Below are 16,437 nucleotides of genomic sequence, written 5' to 3'. Positions count from 1 at the left end.
AGTCAAAAAGCCATTGGTGGTAGTATTTCATGTTGAAACAACAGTCAGACATTAGACATTTCTCTGGGGTCTCCATTCCCCCCAGCTGTAGGAAAGCCCTCCATGACAGTTCTTGAGTGCTTCAAGAAGACCAAAAAATACCTTGTTTCAGCATTGCTGACGAATAAGCAGGATAAAACTTTATTTATCAATAAAAGTTTGCTCCTTTGACAAAGAGATTCCTCATTGTTCTCTTACATAAATAAACGGTGTTTACAGCATCTGTAATACCACTGATATATTTACTGTACAAACAGACAAATAATAATTCTGTTATATGGTCATTATTGGAAACTGAGATATTTTATCTTTCCATGTGTGCTTTTCCGTGTGTGTGTGTGTGTGTGTGTGTGTGTGTGTGTGTGCGTGTGTGGCTCCAAGCTGTAAGGATTTTTATCAGCCCATGCAAAGTTTATAGCAACAGAGAAATGGTTAGTATTGCTATACATAACTCAGTGAAATGGATGATTTAATGTCTGTTCTGGGGCATTAATAAGTCCATCATTCATCCATACAATTACAGTTAAAAGATACGTGCAATTCCGCGGGGTGGGCAGATGGTGGCAAGACTTTGGCACAGTCCATCATGCTGCAGAACTGATTCTGAGCTGTTTCTGTTGTGAAACAGTGAAATGGAAAGGATTCAGATTTCAAAGTAGATCTGTTGTTCAGAGAGTCTACACTTCTAGGCTTTTGATAAATTACTCATAATCATACACAAAGTGATTTTCAAAATGTTAAGAATTTCCCCAGAGCCATGTCATAAGAGCACATTTGCAGCAAATGCTATGTAGCTCCAGAAATGGGGCAACAATATGGCACCTGTAGTACAACCATACAAACTACTCTCTGTCAATGACTCTGCACCAATTAGCTATATCATATTCCCCTGTCGAATGATAGCAGGTGTGTATGGATCATTCTTGACTGACTTGACTGACTGATGTGTTACTGTTGAATATTAATAATACAGTAGCCACCTTCATGGATATTCTTTAGCGATGTAATGCTTTGTGAAATGTAAAAACATTAACTTTTATTATTCTTAACTCTTATTATATGTTCATATCGACACCCTTTGTTGATAACTTTTCTTAGCCTCTCTAGCCATCATGGGTGAAGAAAAGACATGGGTGACATGTCATACAATTAAGAATAGATCAAAGATTAACCTTGAATGAAAGGGAAATTGAAGGGTTTCATTCTAAAATGTTAGATATCGATTTTGGTAATTGATTTGCTACTTGAATTTCAGTCCAGATGTTTCTATCCTCAAAAATAGAGCAATTTTGTGAGGAAAGATATGAATTTGTAATCCATAATATCCTGCCAGCAATTATTTTGTAAGAATAGGCATAGTTTTTTCAAATGGTGCATATCTCATTTTGGAATGAAAACCTTCATTTCTTGTTCTTAGAGAAGCAAACAATAAATGCCAATAAATGGCACTTCTTTTAATGGACTATTTTTTAGTCTACTTCTATCATCTTAGACAAACAAAACCAGATGAGTGGAAGATATTTGGCAGAACCTGATTTCTCCAGAAAAGTCTTAGGAGTAGTAAAATTATATAAGCGAGGAACAAAAAAACACATTTTCAACAACCAAAATGCAGCTCTAGCTCTGGTGATCCGGGGGTTCAGTTACATTTTATATTTTTTTATTTTGGCATTTAACTGTCGCTCTTATCCAGTGATGTACAATGAGTTCAACAGCAGAATAAGCTTCAATTCCTAGATCAACAACATTACAAGCAACCATTAATGAGGAGTGTAAGGGTCAGAGTCATACAGTAGCACCCAGCCAATACATCTGTGAACACAGAATAATCATGTAAGGGACGTACAGGGAAAAGAAAGAAAACTAAGAGCTAAGGAGAGAGGAAGAAGTACATAAAGTACATAAAGATGTGGGAGAAGGAATATGATTCAGTGGGAAGAGGACGATGAGATACTTCTTGAAGAGAGGAGTTTTCAGCCTACGATGGAAGATCGGGTTTTAACAGTTTTCAACACATAAACTCTATGGTTACACGGCCTCCAGCTTACCCATAATACAATAGATAACATCACTAAAATTCATCAGCAATGGATAGCGATGGGCTAGTAAAGCATATAGTTATTTAGACTGAGTCGTAATGATTCATTAAGCTTGTTCTGTGCTTCATGTGGTGGTCATCAGCATGTAAACACTGTGCTTTGCTAGTAAGAGTCATTTTAGACCTTAATGATTGTCTTCTATGCGTCAGAGAGGGGGGAAAACGTTACAAATCAGCGTGCTGTTGGTGAGTTGAAACGGTGTGAGATGATTCACACCTTCAATTTATAGCTAATTCTTATTCATCACAATGGAACTAAAGATAAGACCAATAATTTAGCACTTTTACACATATACAGTGTGTCAACTCGGAGTCGATAATTACAACGTAGAGTGGATGTAGGCTCCCGCAGAATCACCGACCAAAGCTTTTTAAATGTTTTCAGCCTGGAAACCAAATGATAAATTTACACTCTCTCTCCGATTCAATGTATTGGATACTCATTAGTACCGTTGTCATGTGGTGAACCACCAGAAGGGGGCACACCACCATTTTGGATCCCCATCTACAGCTGAAGAAACCAGGCCATAAACTATACAGTAATGTACAGTCTACAGTACAAGTCAGCAGGCGAATTGGGGAGGGACGTACTCTGTTCCTGATTAAATTGGCTGCACTCAGTTGTCACTCCCATTTTAACATGTAAACCAATGATTTGCTTGGAGGGCATGTTTGAAACTGTTCAGAATATAAGGTCAGTGGAGTGAGACTACAGTATTGTGTGCTAAAATCACCTTCTGGCAATCCACACCTCTTTTTGACAATAGTATCCCCTTCTTGTGACTGACATTATGGGAAATTTTACAAAATATTTTTACACTGGGTTGACCTAAACCTTTAATAAGCCTTGGACAGCAGTGTCAAATCATTCCTACATCCACTCTTCACTTTTTCTTTGATTTTCTTCACTTACAGTGTAAAGATTTACAGTAAGACTTGTCATTTAATTTCACCAATAATCTACAATAATCTGTAAAACAACACTTATAAGCGCTATAGAGTAAACATTTTTAACTATGCAACATTGACCATCCTGTACTTTAATTGGACTATAAACTGTCTACTCCAGAAAGCCTATCATGTTGACCATAAAATACTATGACTATTTGACTATTGCTACTGCTACACCCAAACAGTGTATTAAACATATTTACAAATCGTGTGGTTTGTATTTACATTCTTTTCAATGCGCATAATAATGAATAATAATAATGATAATGGAACATGCAGAACTAATGGGTAATAAGAGAGGGTAAGCAGACAGAGAAGAAGACACTGTCTCTGCTAAATTGTGATGATATGCAATGTAAATGATAGTGCCACTGGCTGATTTATCTTTGTCATTGTGCTTAAAGTTTCATCTTATGCTTGTGACTTTTCTCTTCGACTTCTACTTTCCAAAATGGCACATGAGAAAGAATTTCAGTTTTCTGCAGGGTTTAGTGTTGTTGCATCTATGTCTAAAAAGGTGTTACAGCAAAAACACAGCATGAATATCCTTTTTTGTGTCCAACTTTGTCCACTTGCGTCAAGCTCCTATCACCAATGCATTGAATTACTGTTCTGGGATTGATTGGTATTGCCTGGCACACTCAGTTTTCAGTCAGTTTTCACTGAAAGGTTTAAGTGAATGGATTTCAATAAATAATTGACCAAGGTCTGGCTGTAAACAAAAATGTGTTTGTAAACAAACAAAAAACATACCCCAAAAAATCTACAAATGCACAGTATGGCAAAATACCCTGAAGCCTTTTTCAAAATTTTACCCATTGTGTTAAAATGGGTATTGTGCTAAACTGTCATCAATAAATGGAATTGGTGCTTGGACACAGCATCATATACATATACTATATAATATAAAAAGGTCACATGACTTCATCTTTGTGCACTTAGGTTTGTAGCCCCTGAATGGCAATTTCTCTCTTATCTCATTCTCACCTCTGTATCTCCTTTTATTCCTTGCGAGGTTTGATAAAAAAAAAAAAAACTAAGGTAAGGTTAAGATTTTGTTTCAGATATTTGTCTCTTCCTTCCTCTCTATCCTTCCTTTTGTCTCTCTCTCTCTCTCTCTCTCTCTCTCTCTTCCTCTTCATTCAGCTCTATTAGGCCATTCTTTGGGTGTAGTTTGGACAGACTGCAGGGCATTAGAGTAGGAAAAGCTGTATGCCCAATATTATGAGTGTCCCAGCTACAAACTAGGACATAGTGCAGCTGTACTTAAAACAGAGAGGCCAGTAGTAGCAGTTGGGTTTTAAAAATAACTCCTGTATCTTTTAGGAGGCTGTAAGTGACCAGCCCACTCACCTTACATATTTTATTATTTAATTAGACAGTATAGGGAGACACAGGAGAGAAAGCTCAGGTGGGATTCACATGTGGCCCCCCTCCACTAACCCGGCCATTTTTCATGTGTGGACCCTTGATACGTTTTTCCCAAGTAATTTCCATTTGCTGAAAACAGAACAAAATAAAACAAAACAACACAAAACTAGAGGCCTTCACCTCATTTCGGTAAAATCTACTTGATTTGATTAACTTCTACTTTGATCCCCTTTATGCCCAATTTGGGCAAAGCAGCCATACCTACTAGGAGGATTTAATCTACTGTAGTTTGGTACAGTGTGAAAGCGGTGATGGTGCGAACGCTGTCATCCAAGCAGCAACTCTGTCCAGTTTCCTGCTGGTGGACAGGAGTCCCAGTCGCTTAGCGTCTCGTCCTCTTTGCTTCACTTTCTCCTTTTCCTTTTCCTTCTCCTTCTCGCTGTAATTTTGTGTCTGGTGGTTTCATGGACAAATGATGTTTAAAGGAAAGAGGAGAAGAGTGGACGAGGAAAGGAAAGCTTCACTGAAGTGCTGTCTTTTAAGATGGATGAGCCAACATCATAAGGTCTTTAATTATGTTGTTTTGCCTCAAAGTCTCTCAGACGTATGTGTGTGTATTTGTGTGTGTGTGTGTGTGTGTGTGTGTGTGTGCGTGTGTGTGTATGCGTGCATGAGCATGTACCTGTGTATTTGTGTGTGAATGTATGTATGTACGTACTATGTACAGTATATACAGCATATATCTATGTATATTCATGTGTGTGCATGCGTGTGTGTGTGTATGGGAGCATGTAGTGTCCATATGTATGCAGGTCAGGTGTTCATGTAAGTGTGTATGTATGTTAGAGAGAGGAGGGCAGAGGGCAGGAGGCAGCCAGGTGTGTGTGTGTGAACCTGGTCCTCTGGTCGTCACACAGGCTTGCTGGTGTCTCACTCAAAGCGTTCGTAGTTCCTGGTCTGTCTCACACGGGGCACCATGTCCATCAGCAGTCTGGGAGGAGAGAAAAGGTCTCATTAGAAAGCATGTAACTATGCAGACATTACAACAATATACAATGTGTATGCTTTTAGGAAAGATTTTAGGAAAACGTTCATCGGTAGGTGATTGTTTGGGCCATGTTGTGATATGCTGAAGTGTCTGGTTCCAGAAGCAATTTCCCATTCATTTTTTCTATATGGAATTTGATTATAAGTCATATTAGATAGGAATAGATAGATACTTTATTTGTCCCCGTGGGGAAATTGGTTTGCAGCAGAATCACAAGGCATTTCATCACAACATCACAAAATCACCAGTAGACATACTTGAACATACCCATATCATAATAGTCACAAATAGACATGCAAAGTCATCAGTAGACTACTCGTAGACATAATAGACATACTCGTACATGTGCCCATACACATACCAGGAGGAGGGGGACAGGCCAGACCAGCTGGACATATTGTTTTAACAGCGTAAGGTTACCATGAGCTATCAGGTTGTGAAATGACTACATGTTCCTGCAGAAGTCATCAGTCATCAGTCAGTTTGTTAAGAAGTTGTGTTTTATTCCTAAATACTACACCACTCACAAGCTCTAGTGAGTTCCCACCAATCGGAGACGTCGCTGCCTGTTACCATAGAAACGTTACATGCTCCAAAGTTCCCATTTGTTTGCAAATTTGAGTGTTAACATTGATGGCTGTATTATCTCTGAAAGCTCAACCATCAAAAACCTTGGAGTGATTTTTGATTTTCGTCTGACATTCCAGTCTCATATCAAGGCTATTACCAAGACAGCATTTTTTCATCTTCGTAATATTGCTAAAATCCGACCTATTCTATCATTGCGTGATGCTGAAACTGTAATCCATGCATTTGTATCTTCCAGACTTGATTATTGTAATGCTCTTCTCTCTGGTCTTCCTAGTTGTGCTACTAGAAGTCTTCAGCTTGTTCAGAATGCTGCAGCTAGAATCTTGACAAAGACTAAAAAATTTGATCATATAACACCCATTCTGGCCTCTCTTCACTGGTTACCAGTGCAAGCTAGAGCTGATTTTAAGGTTCTTCTTTTAACTTATAAGGCTTTGCATGGACTTGCACCACCGTACTTATCTGAGCTAATTATACAATATATACCGGCACGCCCTCTTCGCTCTCTCAATGCTGGTCTCCTGGTTATTCCCTCAGCTAACAAAAAATCAGTTGGCTTCAGAGCATTTGCCTACCGCGCCCCTTATCTGTGGACTGGACTTCCATTACATGTTAAAGAAGCAAGCTCAGTTGAAATATTTAAATCAAGACTGAAAACCCACCTTTATTCGCTTCATTATAGCCTACCCTAGAATTACAACTTCAGTCGGGTCCATCACCTTTTTAAACATCCTTTTAATGTTGTTGTTTTTACTGTGGTTGTTTTACTTTAATATTCAAACATCCTTTTAACATTGATGTTTTCAATGTGGTTGTTTTATTTTAACTATTTTATTTTCTTGCTGTATGTTTTGTCCTACGTATTTTTTAATTGTAAAGTGTATTGGGACCATGCTTCATGGTGATTCTGCACTTAAATAAAATTGATTGATTGATTGATTGATTGTCAGCAGCCAGACCAGGGTAAAGTAACGTCAGTCAGCTAGCAACCTGTATTGGTGATAAACACCACTCCACCATGGTTTTGCTGTTTTTTGCAAAAGTCAATTATTACATTATTGTATTATATTATTATATTATTTAGAATCACTGTTGAAAATGAGAGAAAGGGAATTGACGACATAGTAAGTCATACTAGTTTTGTTTTCTCATATACTTTTTTCTGATGATTCTCATTATTCAAGTGGTAGCTGGTTGGTTCAGTCCAAAGCTTAAAACTCTATCAGGATTTTCTGAAATGTCTACGGAAAAAATAAATGGGAAATTTACTTTTGGAACAGGGGCCACTGGAAAAGGAGGTGGGGAAAATTTTGGGCACATTTGTACGTGTGTGTCTCTTCTTACTTGACCCCATATGCCAGAATGATGAGTCCAATGAGAACGCCTATGGTGCCATCCAGGAACCAGACGTCAGCATGGTGCTTAAAGACCTCGGCACTGATCAGAATGGAGAATCCCATGATACCGCCAACCAGGGAGTTGAACGCTGAAACACAGGAACGTATGGGAAAATGTAACATCTGTGTGCGTGTGTATGTGTGTGTGTATGTGTGTGTACAGGAGGGAAAAAGAGAATACAAACAGCCTATATTATTAGCTCAATGAACTGTTATTTTATCATTGTTAGACGTTAGAAGCACTCATGTTCTCACTAACAAAAATAACTTAATAACATTATTTTTAACATTATCTGGCATTTTTAGTTACTTTTATTTTAACACAGTAGCAGTTTGTACCAAAGTAACATATTTCACCGCTGACCCAGTGCTGAAACAGTATGATTTTTGTTTGAAATTCATGTCTATGCGTTACACACCAACACCTAGTTCCTTATAAAGAATATTTAGGTTGCTTCCACCATTCTTTTGTTCTTTGAAAACTGAACTAATCACATTTCAGACAGGTTATACAGTTATATAGAAATATGGGAACTTATATGTGGGTTAGGGGAGTTGCTATGGGGTCCATGGTGGTATCACAGATATTTCTAGATGTGTCTCCTTAATGGTTATTGGTGACAGTGCAAGCAAAAATACAGTTATGATTCCTAAATTCCATAATTTAGTTATGAGTTATAATTCCTAACATTTTTAAACCTATATCTATTTGAGTCATCCTTTACAGCGTTTCCAAAAATGGTAAATCTTTTTAAATTACACTCTCTGTGTCTGAAAGCAGCAGTAAGGCAGAGAGGTGGGCTATTGTTTCGCCTGCAGTCAGTGTGAAGTCTTGAGGGAAATAAATCCAGGCTCTAAGAACAGCAACCTCAGGTTTATTGGATTGATGCTCTGTGTGTTTGGAGACCTGGAGACAGCAGAGTGTGTGTGTGTGTGTGTGTGTGTGTGTGTGTGTGTGCGCGTGTGGGTATATGTGTGTGTGTGTGTGTGTGTGTGTGTGTGTGTGAGTACACTGTACATGTAATATTTGTGTCTGTGGTTTGTACACTTTGTGTGCATGTGTGTGTGTGTATGTGTGTGTGTGTGTGTGTGTGTGTGTGTGTGTGTGTGTGTATATGGAACTGCCAGATCTTGCAAATTTTCTTATTTTATCTTTATTGTGTGCATCCTTGTTTGTATTGATTGGGACATGAATACATCTTACAAGTTTGCGCGTGCGTGCGTATGTGTGTGTTTGTGTCTGTGTGTGTGTGTGTGTGTGTGTGTGTGTGTGTGTGCGCGCACATTTGTATACATGCACATGTGTCTATGTGCAGCCGCTGGGTCACAACCCATTGTGAGTGTGTTTTCAGCTGTGTGTGCAGTCTACCCCGCAACACACACATATACAGTAGCCTACATGCACACATACACACACAAACTGAAAAGAATATCCAAAGCACTACCTTCCTTTTTGTGGTTTTGGTTTTTATTCTTTGGGTTGTGTCGAGATGATTTGGTCGTCGTGTTCATTTGTGTGTGTGTGTGTGTGTGTGTGTGTGTTCATGGTAACGTTAGCGTGGTTTCTGCATTTCTATAGCTAGCTAAAAGGCAGCTGCAAGGTTAGCTAAAAGCCAGCTATTTTCATGCATTACAGCTCGTCTTTCCTATTGTTATATCTCTGTCTGGGCTTTAGTGTATCAAGCACTTCTAATTCCAAAGTCATGTTGCACATCCAACTCTGCTGCCTCTCCCTGAACAAGCAGCCAGCCCTCGCTCTGGTGCTGCTGCTGCTAATCCGGAGGTGGGAACATCCTTGCTGTCGGTGCATCTCAGCCCATGGCCCCAGTCGCTCAAACACTCCCTGCCCCAAAAACATCAGCGCAGCCAGAAAGGAGGGCAGACTGCAGTGCTGCTGTTGGTGAGGCTGACCGTGGCCTGAACACCAGCACACCATCTTCCACCAAGTCATTCCCCAAACGTACTGTCTGTATGTTTAGCCAAAATGCTCAATAATTCAACCTGAGCTGGTGTTGCTCGAGACAAGGGCTAGAGTAGTCTGTAAAGCTAGATGTACTGTATGGCAAGGAGTTATTAGCAAGTATGATATAGCCTTATAACTTTCAAATGTCTGCTCATTCTTGATCAAAACTTTGCTTTCAAGTTTCCATTTAAGAATAGGTCATAGATATTGTGGGAGTTGGAGGAGGGTTTGAATACAAACAGATAGAACAGGAAAGCTGCATGTAGTTGGGAATATGGCATTTGGTTGACTCTATGGCTATGACATATATGTATATTATATATATTTCTCACCTCTCACTTATTTTTTATTTAACTAGTGCAGGTTCAGTAAGGCTCCTAGGATAATCCTGTGTGTGTGTGTGTGCAGCTGTACATGTGCATAAGAAGGAGTATGTGTATATGTGTGTGTATGCATGTGTAAGAGAGTCAGTGTGCACATGTGCGTGTAGGAGAAAGAGTGTGTGTGTGTGTGTGTGTGTGTGTGTGTGTGTGTGTGTGTGTGTGTGTGTGTGTGTGTGTGTGTGTGTGTGTACCCTACCGTCAGTGATGAGCGCCCGGCTAGTCAGCACTCTTCCCAGCATGAACTTGAGCACAGCCAGCACAACACACATGAGCCCACTCACGATGGACACACTGAAGAGGAAGTCATCCTGAAGAAAGACAGGAAAGAAGAAAGAAAGTGTACAGATCAACCTTGTAATATTGTGATAAAGCACACAAATGAAAGACGAAACCAAGTAAAGATAGTGGGAGAGAGAAATAAAGAGAGAAAGAAAGGAAGACAAAGAAAGAGAAAGAAAGAGAGAAAGAAACATAGAGAAAGCATGGGGAGTAGCTGTTAAACAGGGAGTAAAAGGAAGCATCAGCATCATCAGTCAGACAGAAGGGCCCAGAAAGCTTTTGTCAGCTCTACCATTAATAATACATAGTGTACAGGCTTGACTTGGTGCATCAGCCCAAGGTCACAGAGATGCCAGTTAGTGATGGGAGGGTCTGGTATATTTTCAACTTAAAGCTCACCAGGACTCAGCAAAAACCTACTCAACCCTACAGACTCAACCTTGCTACCGGTTTTAATTGGGTTCAGAGAGAGGGGAGAGAGAGAGAGAGAGAGAGAGAGAGAGAGAGAGAGAGAGAGAGAGACAAAAGGAAGGATAGAGAGGAAGGAAGAGAGACAAAAATCTGAAACAAAATCTTAACCTTACCTTATAGTTTTTATTTTAACTTTTTGTCATGACTAATATAACACTACTTTGGATAAAACTATCCAAACCCCAAGCAAACCCAGTTAATCAATGTACAGTATCTTAACAATTGATCCCAAACTTTGAGCAAAACAAAAAAGACAGTATTCTGTGTGTTTCTAGGTCACCTTTAATTCTGCAAAAATGCTGGTTCTATTCTATTCTATTCTATTCTATTCTATTCTATTCTATTCTATTCTATACATGTTATGTGTTGTCAATAGAGAGAAGAGGAGGCAAGAGAGGGAACCCTTTCATTCTTTACAGGTGATTCCTTATTTGAATTGAGAGAGAGAGAGAGAGAGAGAGAGAGAGAGAGAGAGAGAGAGAGAGAGAGAGAGTTGCATGCATGCAGTTGTGCATATGTGTACATGCGTGTGTATCTGTACATTGCATGTGTCTGTGTCTGTGCATGGCTCCTGTTTATGTGTGTACGTCACCGTGTGCGTGATCTTGAGTGTAAGTGTGTGTCTCCTCGTGCATGTACTGTATATGTGTATACCTGCATGCATCAATGTGTGTGTGTGTGTGCATGTGTGTGCATGTGTGTGCGTGTGCCCTTGTCTCCCTCTAGCACAGCAGCTGGGGAAGCCAATCTCAGCTCTCCATTTTTAATCAGGCACTAGACACAGACAGCTTGCCATGAGAGCAGCAACCTGGACGTGACGCGAATCAGGATTCCTGATTTCCCCCCTCCCTCTGTCCTCGCTCTCCGTGTGGTTTCACAGCCCGATTCTTGAAGCTAAAAATCTACCATTTCGCAAAATTCACACGTTATTGCTGCTATCTGGAGGCAGCTCAGTTAATACGTGTGAACAGGAAAATCTCCCAGAGGTAGAAACCAGAGAGCCGAGAGTCTAATCAGCGATGAAGCCATGAAGTGAGGAACATCGCATTCAGACTGCAGATTCTCCATCCCTTCTGACACAATGTGCTTTAAAGGTTCCTCGATCTTATTTTGTTGCTTTATATCCCTCTCCTTCTCTCTGGCGCACACGCTTTCATGCATACACGCACACACACACACCCACACACAGGTAAATAACCAATGCACACACACACACACAGATCACTGCTGGTATGATAAATCACCTCTGACTTCTGTTTGATGAAGACTTCAGTGAACAACAAGCCTGTTTCTGGCAATAAGCCCAAAGAGATGGAGAGAGAGAGAGAGAGAGAGAGAGAGAGAGAGAGAGAGAGAGAGAGAGAGACAAAAGGAAGGATAGAGAGGAAGGAAGAGAAACAAAAATCTGAAACAAAATCTTAACCTTACCTTATAGTTTTTTTTAATCAAACCTCACCCTTTTTGACTAGACTTTTTGTCATGACTAATATGTGTATAAGGGTGAGAGGAGGGTGAGGGAAACAATGGGAGAGATAGGAAGAGAAATAGGAGAGGTGACAGAGAGAGAGAGAGAGAGTGGCGAGTGAGTAAAGAGAATGAGTGAGGTAGTGAGCAAGCAAGTGAGAGAGAGAGAAACAGAGAGAGAGAGAGAGAGAGAGAGAGAAATAAAAGGAGATACAGAGGTGAGAATGAGATAGACAGACGGGGCAGAGTGGAAAAATAGAGAACATAAGGGTTGGAGGTGGGGGGGGTGAGAGAGATAGAAAGAGAATGAGAAAGAAGAGAGAGAAAGAAGCAGAGTGAGGAGAGCAAGTGGATTTATTCTTCAGCTTGTTTCACCGTCTGGCTGTATCAACGCTTGTTAAACTCTCACTCTTCACGTCTGTTATCCAGCTTGACGTCTACAAGGGGATGAGTGTGTGTGTGTGAGAGTTTGTGTGTGTGTTGTGAGCAGCAGCAGTGATCTGTGTGTGTGTGTGTGTGTGTGTGTATTTTCAGTTCAGATGTGTGCGTTTGTGCCCATATGTGCATGTAAGTGTGCAAGTGTGTATGTGTGAGCATGTGTGGATGTTGTATGCTTGCGTGTGTGTGTGTGTGTGTGTGTGTGTGTGTGTGTGTGTGCGTGAATCCAACTAAAGAAAGAAAGGCAACGAAAGAAAGAAAGAAACTGACAAAAGAGCAGTCAAAGTGGAACAAGGGGACGAGTGAACATTTTAAAAATAGAGTGGATGGAGGGTTTGAAAAACTCACAAAAGATACTGCTATTTTTAGCCGCACTGAGGTAAGAGCCAGAAAGTTAGAAAGAACAAAGAGAAAGAAAGTTAAGGTCTAGACGAGGTAATATAACATTGAACATATTAAGAACCTGAGGTGCCTAAATGTGAGATTGTTATACCTACTATACCTGAAATCTCTGCTGCAATACCTTTGTATCTCTCTACTTTATGCGCTTATTTATTAACTTCTACATTTATCTTTTATGCATTTGCAGTGTTGTATTTTCTTCATCAATACCTTTTTTTTTTACCACGGTACAGTTGCCATGGCGCTGCGGTCTTCATGAGACAAAATTCACTTCTGTACTCTATACCTGCTATGAAACTTGTTGTGGTAAAATTCCTTTTGTACAAATCAACTGTTCTTTATTTGGCAGTAATACAACAAAGTAAAAGTTGTATTGCTGTGAAAATTTTACTTAAACAAAAAATAATCACACCTCAGCTGCGATTTTCCTCATCTATTAGTTTGCAAGGACTAATGTAGGTAGTAGTAATGAAGAGAGTGATATATTATACATATATTGTAAGACAATTAGATATGGTTAGACAATACTTTTGCCTTTCATGAGAAAGCACATTGTTTTACAAGCAGTGCTTCTATATGTGTACAGGTAGGCTACTGATAGCACCTAGCAAACATAGCTAGGTAGCATATTTAGCATATTAGCATATTTCACACATACATAGGAACAGTAGGCCTATGGTTCAGTTGCTAATGTTAACTAGCAAGCCAAGTTACCTAATTTTACTGTATTCTCCATAGAAGAGATTAAGGCAGCTGATCAACTAGGGAGCCAGAGAGCTGAAATCACATTCAAATGAACTGATAATTAATTACGTCTATAGGCTATATGCCAAGAATGCACCATGGGACTGTACAGAATCTGTAATTGTTTTGTTTTGTTTTTTTCCACAAACAGGACTGGAGAGTGGAGGACGGAGAGATATATACAGGTTTCCAATATACGTTTCAACGCATAAAAACCATGAAGTTATTAAAAAAAGACAGAGAAGCAGTGCTAGGCAAGATGGAGATCGATGGCAAGGGAGCAATTCAGACCGAAAGGTGAATAGGAAGATACAAAGCAGGGAGAGAACTGGTGAAGGAGAGAGAGAGAGAATGAGAGAGAAAACAGACAGGGTTAACAGGCCCTGGCTGGTGTCAGGACGCTCCCCCGAGCCTCACACCCCCAGCTCTTATTAACATAATGGCACTGGAGCACCAAACACAAGGCTCCAGCCGAACCGCTGCCCTCCCTCAACCTGCTCCTCTCTCCTCGCTCCACTCTCTTCCTTTCATTTAATCTCTTTTGATTCGTGGTCAAAGGCGCCTCCAAGACACCATACAACACACACATGAAAGCACTCACAAAGACTCACACACACACACACACACACACACACATGCACTTCTTCTGTTTGCTGCTTCTTTGGTTTATCTTGTACACATTCTCTCTCTGTCTCCCTTTTTATCTTTCTCTTTCATTGCACTGGTCTATCAGTGCCACTCATCTGTCTCTTTCTCATCTTGTCTCTTTTTCTTTCCCCTCTTCACCTTCCTCCAGCTTCCTTATTGTTACTGTTTCTTTCAGCAGGAGAGTAAGGGTGCTTCATTTTGTATCAAAAAAATCATTGGATACAGCATAACCAATGTTATTCTGCTGCTGCACGTGTGTGTGTGTGTGTGTGTGTGTGTGTGTGTGTGTGTGTGTGTGTTTGCTAATCCATGGGTCTATTACTAGCCAGCTATTGGCGTCCTGTTGCTATGGAAGCGAGTCAGTTTTGGCATACATAAATTAAGGCTAAAAACACCCTTCAGAGGAGATTTTACAGCAACTGTCAAAATCCTTTTAGTCAATTAATAGGCTTAATTCATGGCTGTGAAAGCCACCTTTAATTGTTTAAGACATTGTATATGACACATGCCATAACAACATATCATAAGCTACAACTCACTGGAAGCATATCAATCAGCAGGTGAAGAGTATGAGCATTGATCATGACACTTAAGAGGAAACTTGAGGAAGAAATTTGAGTTTTAGTCGGAGTATAAAAACCTAGCCTTCCTCTATCCCTTCGCTCCACTGGTTAGTGAAGCGGACAGATGCTGGGGGTTAAATCATTTACAAACCAAATGAGAGGGTTCAAACCACAGGACTGCAAAGGAGAGGAAGGGCACTCGCTCCCTAAATCGTGTGACGAAGGAAGAGCTGGGCCGCACCCCAGCAACAGAAAGATGAGACTATTCTGGGACCTGTTTCATAGTCTTAACACCTCCAGAGAAAGGTGGGGGGAGGTGATGTAGACAGTCAAAAAGAGAGAGTGTGTGTATGTGTGTGTGTGTGTGTGTGTGTGTTTGAGACAGAGCAAGAGAAAGAGGGAGAGAGAGACTCTGACGTCACTAGAACTAAATCAAAGGGCTATAAAAAGGTACCTGGCGTGCCGTGATCAGAGTCGTGTTTGTGTGTGTGTGTGTGTGTGTGTGTGTGTGTGTGTGTGTGTTTGTGTGTGTGTGTATATACATATGGGACTGCCAGATCTTGCAAATTCTAATCTTATTTTATCTTTATTGCGTACACCCCTGCATGTATTGATTGGGACATGAATACATCATACAAGTTTGTGTGTGTGTGTGTGTGTGTGTGTGTGTGTGTGTGTGTGGTCTTACCACTTCAGGTAGCAGCCTAGTAGCCAGGTCATGGATGGCCTTTCCAAGGATGCATATAGAGGAGAGCACGAATACAACTCCAAGGATCACACATGCTCTGCAGACAGACAGACAGACACACAGACACACACACACACACACACACACAAAAAGTAGAACGTTAGAAGTTAGGTTACGTACCTGTCTAAATATGATCTAGGTGCTAAACCCACCATTAAAACGTTAAGGAAAGTTCAACTAAAGTCATCAACTAAAGGAGCTGCCATGAGAGCAGCGCTCTGCAACATTTGTTCAGTTTGCAAATGTCGTCCTTTCCTTCTGTTCTTTGGTTTCTCTTGGATTTGCATCAAAACATTTCATCAGTTTACCCCGCTCCAGAGCAGAGCCAAACAAAGTAACCTGACACAAACAGTTATAGATGACCTGCTGGTTGTGGCCTTTGGCAGTCTGGAGAGAAACAAATGGCTTTTGCCCAGCTCCATGAAATATTAAAGGAATAGTTTGCCCCAAAATGAAAATTCAGTCATTAACTACTCACCCAAAACTCCACTGAACTCAGTCAAAACTCCCCTGAAGTTCATATGAAAACAAACCACAGAGCGAGTTCGCACCTGTACATCCATCTCAGCCCTCTCCCAAACTATCGAAGTTAACGGAGCTCTGCAAAATGCATAAAATGTTTATCAAATTCCTCCAAACATCTCGAGCAGCATAATCCAAGTGTTTGGCATAAGTCAGAAGACTGTTTACAGCCTATAGTGGAAGTTTTGGGGCGGTGCGTGCTAGCACAGTAACAAGCACAGTCTGCTACAGGGTGTCGCATTATAGAACAAAGCATTGCTGTTGAGGAATATATAAGAAATAATGAGGTAAATACTGGGTTTTTTGACCCAGAGTGC

The 16,437-nt window shown here is 40.4% G+C and overlaps 1 protein-coding gene across 1 annotated transcript in view; it reads right to left on the bottom strand.

The window, feature by feature from the left end:
- Nucleotides 1-5,389: 5,389 nt before the first annotated feature.
- Nucleotides 5,390-16,437, bottom strand: part of LOC139911124 (transmembrane protein 163a) — a 68,607-nt gene continuing 57,559 nt past the window's right edge. The window contains exons 5-8 of the mRNA XM_071898625.2: nt 15,539-15,635; nt 10,038-10,149; nt 7,443-7,584; nt 5,390-5,450 (exon numbers count right to left, since the gene is read on the bottom strand). Coding sequence (XP_071754726.1) covers nt 5,390-5,450; nt 7,443-7,584; nt 10,038-10,149; nt 15,539-15,635 — 412 coding nt within the window. The remainder of the gene's footprint in view (nt 5,451-7,442; nt 7,585-10,037; nt 10,150-15,538; nt 15,636-16,437) is intronic.

The sequence above is a fragment of the Centroberyx gerrardi genome, chromosome 10, assembly GCF_048128805.1.
Source record: "Centroberyx gerrardi isolate f3 chromosome 10, fCenGer3.hap1.cur.20231027, whole genome shotgun sequence".
Taxonomy (NCBI): Eukaryota; Metazoa; Chordata; class Actinopteri; order Beryciformes; family Berycidae; genus Centroberyx; species Centroberyx gerrardi.
Note: the sequence above shows the minus strand (reverse complement) of the source record. Positions and strands in the feature narration are given on the sequence as shown.